The 5,791-nt window shown below is 27.1% G+C and overlaps 1 protein-coding gene across 1 annotated transcript; it reads right to left on the minus strand.

Annotated features, from left to right (window-relative positions):
* Positions 1 to 2,590: 2,590 nt before the first annotated feature.
* LOC111309933 (cytosolic sulfotransferase 15-like) lies at positions 2,591 to 4,246 on the minus strand. The gene has a single exon (XM_022908957.2). The coding sequence runs from the start codon at positions 3,754 to 3,756 to the stop codon at positions 2,761 to 2,763; it is 996 nt and encodes a 331-aa protein (XP_022764692.2). The 5' UTR covers positions 3,757 to 4,246; the 3' UTR covers positions 2,591 to 2,760.
* Positions 4,247 to 5,791: the final 1,545 nt, after the last annotated feature.

A 5,791-nucleotide genomic window follows, 5' to 3' on the forward strand; every position in this document is an offset into this window, starting at 1 on the left:
TATTAACCTCTTAACTTACACACAAAAAATGTCTTTTTTTTTTTTAATTTTTAAATTGTTTCTAGATATGAAATTCTTAACTCTTAAATTTTTTTATATATCAAGTAATATTTACTTAATTTCTATAAGTCTCAAATAAATTTATTATCAAATATTTCGAGATTTTAATTAGTATTTTTAATAATCTATATCTTGACTTAAATTTTATTAAATTATTGATTTTCATAAAATTATTAAATTTTCACTTGCAACAGATGTCACATAATATATATTTTTTTATCTTAACCAAACGACATCATAATCATCAAATATCGATGCGAATTTATTCTTTGTACCTCTTGTTATGATTTCTTTCATCTCTAATATTGATATTAGATCAAATGCTCCATCAAGCAAGAGACACCAAATAATCAAATACAAACAACAAAATCTCACTTTCACTGACAAACTTTCAAATTACACTAAAAGAGCCATATGGTAATAACAGCAATTAGTGATTTATGATTAGTTTTTGAAGCTATGCTGAATCTTTTGGTACATTGGAGTGTATCAATGATATTTACTAACTTAGATTATTGTTAATGGTGTTTTCTTTGACTTTTTAATTGCTAGCTTCCTAACTTTTTAATTGCTTTAAAAATTTTGGCTTACCAAAAAAAATTTCTAATTACTTTTCCATCTCACCAATCTCTCTTGTAATCTCACATACACAAAACTCATTACACCCCATTCTTTCTCTCATTATATAAAGGTGTCTTATGAGAATAAAATATATTCCTCCAGTTAGAGTATACAGAAATAGCTATTGCTATACATTTTGTTCATACTTATGATTAATTTTTTAATCATGTTCTTGTTTCTTGGAGAATGGTTTCTTAGCCATTAAAATTTCCCCACCTTCGTATTCCCTTTTTTATAAGGCTTTAGTGTCGTATTTATTTTTATTAAAGTAATGTTATCTCATATCTGTTAAATATTAAAATTTTTATGATTTTATATTCCAGTTGAATCTTTTTATGTATTGTTAATTAATTTTAAATTAGATGCCTAATATAATATCGGAACATATACTTTTCATTTTTGTCTAAAATCTTACTTAGAGGAATTTGTTTATTTTTAATCTTACACAAACAAAATTTTCTTTTTAATTTAGTTTATTTGGAATAACCTGCAAACTGCACATGTCAATTTACTTTCATTGGAGAATGGTAAACACAGCTCAAGTACTGATGACTTTTCGGATGATCTTAACGCAGTTTTAGACCAAGATATATAATTATGATGAAGAAAAAGTAAAAAAAAAAAAAATGCAATTTTTTTTTTCAATGTTTACGATGATTGATTTCTTCTTTCATGTTTAGGATGTTTGTTTTTGGTTTTAGGTTTAAGTATTGAAGTGACCATCGTAAATTCAATTTAACCTTTGTTAATTTTTTATTAAGAAAAAGTACATTTGTCCAATTAAAATATTTTAGGTATTTTTTATTTATAAATTAAAATATAAACTTTTGTGGTTATGGTTATACCATGTCAAGTTGTTTCAGTCGACCATTTGGCTGTATGATAAAATGCATGTCCTTACTAAAATAGCTGTATTCGATTCTTTGGTGTCAATAAAAAACACGATTAGGTACAAAATTTTCATTCTATTGGTGTGAGAGGTTCAAATTTATCACTAATACTTCAATTAATGTAATTTTACCATTCTAATTTTAAAATGGAATAAATTTCTTATCATATTTGTCGTAAAGAATTTTGGTTTGTAATCGTTAAGCTTAAGAAAGTAGAATTATTATCAATTTTTTTTTATCAATGTGTGATTGGTTATTTATTTATTTTGATTATTTAACAAATCTTTATTTAATAAAAATAATTTTAAATTATGTCAACTCTTTAGTAAAATCTAAAAATATTTTTACTTGCAATAATTAAAAAAATTAAACATTTTCAATTTTCCTTAAAAATTACATTTCAAAAGATTTATCAAACAATCATCTATTTATTACTTGTATTTATTTTTATATTTATTGATAATAGTTTAATTTGTATTTATTTTTATATTTATTGATACTAATTTAATTTTCCATAAAACAACATAAATTTTTTATGACTAAAACATATATAAACTAAATACAACTTTCTTACAATTAACATTTTATTTTGATGATTTATTTAAATTGATTATTTTAAAAAATCTATATCCAGTAAAAATAATTTTTTGATAAATCCAAAAAAAAAAAAATCCTCGTAATAAATAAAGACAATTTGAACTCTGAATATTACATTTCAATTGATTTGTCAAACAATCAATTATTTATTATCACATGTGATTTTACACAAAGTAACATTGGACTCTCTTGAAAATTGGATCGCAAAAATGAATTGGGCTCAACAACATATTGGTCCATGCGAAATAAGCCGAATTACCTAAAAATAATTAACAATTAAAGAATGGTAGTCAAATACCAATACAAGTTGACCAGATCAAAAATAAAATTTCAAAGTACCCGGACAGATATTATGGTTGAATCTAGAGAGTAATTAAACAAAAATTGATAAAAAGTGAAATGCATGTGTCATTGTCGTGATATAAAGTAAGCACAAAGTATTTATTCCTAATTTGGCAACCACAAAAACTTTAGCAAGCACATAGAATTACAGATTCTTAAATATTGCACAGCCCACAGGAAAGTTTCGACCTACTTTCCCTCATATACCCATTCATCTATTTTGAAGACAAGGCATATTGTCATCTAATGATCAGGATGAACTCCTCAGTCCTGTGGATGCTTGGAAACTCAAGCCAGATCCTTCAAATTTTTCTCCAATGATCTTTTCCAAACGTTCTACCATGGAAGGAGTTAGGTGATTGACCCAATCACCTACCTCACCTTTCCTAAAATAGCATTTATTGTCAAAATTTGGCATGAATTTGCCTGTTTGGTTCACCTCCAAATCTTTCAAGCTGCTCAAACTACATTGTTTAGAAATTTCTTCAATCACGCCTTCTTTCTCTTCCTCCATTGAAAATGGAAACCCTGTGAACTCTGCCAACCTTTTCAAGTGGGAATCAGTGTCTTCCTTCAAGTCCTCATACTTCAAAAACAAAACTTTGCTTGGATTCTCCAGGCTCTCTTTCCAGTACCCTAACACATGGTCCCAAAACGATCCGAACCCTTCTATACCTTTGCAGAAGCTATTAACAAAGTCCTCCATTGACCTTTCCAAGCTATTCCGACCTCGAGCTGCAAAGTGCCAAGAGGAAACCACAACATCAAAAGGATTTCGGCAAATGTAAACAATTCGGGTGTTATTACATCCCTTAATCGATACAGGTAAAGATGCATATGGAATGTGAGTTGAAAAGAGCCTTGGAGATTCAATAGAAGAAAGGTCAGGAAGTTCTTTTTTGTCATAGAGAGTGAACTCGAGAAAGGGTACGAGTTCGTGAGGATTTGTAGTAAGCAATGGACTGGTTGAATAATTTGTGCAACGAGAACGATTGACAATGGAGAATATCAGGGCCTTAAGCCAAGTTGTGCCTGATTTTGGCCTAGAGGCAAGGATAATATCATGATCTTGAGCTTGGAAATGTCGTTGAAAGGTGATAATGTTACGAAGAATCTTGGATGGATACCAACAGCCGTTGTAGAGAAATAGGCCACCAGGTAACCATCCTTGCTCTTTCGGCAGGGAAAGAAGTAATTCCTCAATTTCTTGGTCTGAAGGCGAAGGGCTAGTTTTGGAGTGTTCCATCAAAGCGATTTGTCAGACTTATCTGATAGCCACTGGCTTTGTATATTTCTCTATCTCAAACCTCATACCAAAGCTCACCAAATATAAAATGCTTACGGTAAAATAAAAAAGAAAAAGAATGTGTACAAAAAAAAAAAGGAATATAATCAATTTAAAGTGCTTAATTGATGGAAATAAGTCATGTACCAAAAAGAAAAAGAAAGGCAAAAAATGTAACCAAAGGTAAAGTGTTTATTAAAAGAAAGGGTATGAAAAAGAAAAGAAAAAGAATGCATGTAACAAATGTTAATTTTTTGTAAATGAACTACTATTAATTTGTGATTTTAATAATTTAATGAAACTAGCTGAAAAGTTTAGTTCTAATTGAAGACAAGCTTGGAAGCCCAAATAATTTAAAGTGATTGTTTATGTATGGGTTTTACCCGTCATACTAAGTGTGATTTAGCACTTGTATAAATTTTTTACCCAATAAGCCTTTTGATGAGGAGGCTCCTAGTGTTTTAATAATAGCAAGCTAAGGTTTCCTTTTTATTTCCATCAATTGCAGTTATTACCCATTGAGAGCCACAAGTAAGAAAAGAGTGAAAAGAAAGACCTAGCCATCCAAAAACTGTTTTGCTTCCACATATGGATATGACTACCCAAATAGGTATATTTATTCTCTTTATATGTTTATGGTGTCCTGATTGTCACATAATAGTCTTGGGTAATTTCTTACATGTGATATCAAAGCATTGTTATATGATATTAGGACCTTAAAATCATGTTTCAAAATTTATTTTTGCTTATTTGTTTGTTTGGGGCGAAAATTTATGGTTGCCATAATCCTATTTTCGATTTTTTTAAAATTAATTTGGGGCTTTTGTTCTTCCTTGTAAGAGGATTAAAACCATATATAAATCGTTTCTTAATTCGACCTATGGATCAAGAAATTGGGGTTGAAAGATTTGGGTTCAAGTTTTAGTTTAACTTTAAGATTTGATTGAAACATTGGCATTTTATATACTTCATTGGAAATTAATTCTTGAATCATGTTTCTCATGTGTTGTGAAGTTAAACAAGAGTATTTAATTTCATAAAATGTTAATTTAGAATGCTGAATATGAAGAAAATATAATCGAGTTGAGTATGAGTTTTATTGATCTAAGAATTTTCCCAATTGATCTTGTTTTCATTGGTTTTTTATGCGTTTCTCATGTGGGTTTCACAAGAAAAAAAAAAGTTAATTGAGATTTAGGCATTTAAGTTTTACAAAAATAGTTAGAAAAAACATTAAAATTGAATAAAATTTTAAATTTTCGTAGCCAAATAATATCCATAGAGTGAGAAATAATTTTCGTAATAACACTATAACATAATTTTCTTGATACGGACAAAAAAAAATTATTTGAGCATGCAAACGATATTTATAAACCATAAAATTCAAATAATCATCCTAAAACATCATGCTTTGATATTTGAAAAGAATCCAATCAAAACAATACATGAAAAATTAATTTTCTAACATCTACATAACAACAATAAATTGCAATTAAAATAGTTTTGATATTATAAACAATCAAACAAACTTTTAATTTGTATAATCTATATTTAAAGGCTTTGATACTAATTGAAAAAAAATTATGCATCATCATATAGAGTTAAAGCAATGAAATTTTTAAAATTTTAATTATCTAAATCCAAGATCAATCAATAAAATTACATAAATATACAACTTTACAAGTTGTGTTAAAAATTTATATATATATATATATATAAATTATTAACACAACTTTGATTCTCCAAAACTATATCACTGCTTTAAAGTGCTAAGTTTTTATATATTTTCAAAATTATTCATTATATTTAAATTTTACCTTTTCATCTTAAAGTTACAAAAGATATATGACAAAGCAATATAATTTTTATTTTTTAAAATTTTTTTATATTTGATATTATTAGGATTTAAACTTTAATGATTAGATTTAAAAATTCTATACTTTATGATTTAATTTATTTTTTATTTTTTAATTTTATGAACAAAATTTATATATTT

The sequence above is a fragment of the Durio zibethinus genome, chromosome 19 (assembly GCF_047325235.1).
Source record: "Durio zibethinus cultivar Kanyao isolate XHJ-2024 chromosome 19, ASM4732523v1, whole genome shotgun sequence".
NCBI lineage: Eukaryota > Viridiplantae > Streptophyta > Magnoliopsida > Malvales > Malvaceae > Durio > Durio zibethinus.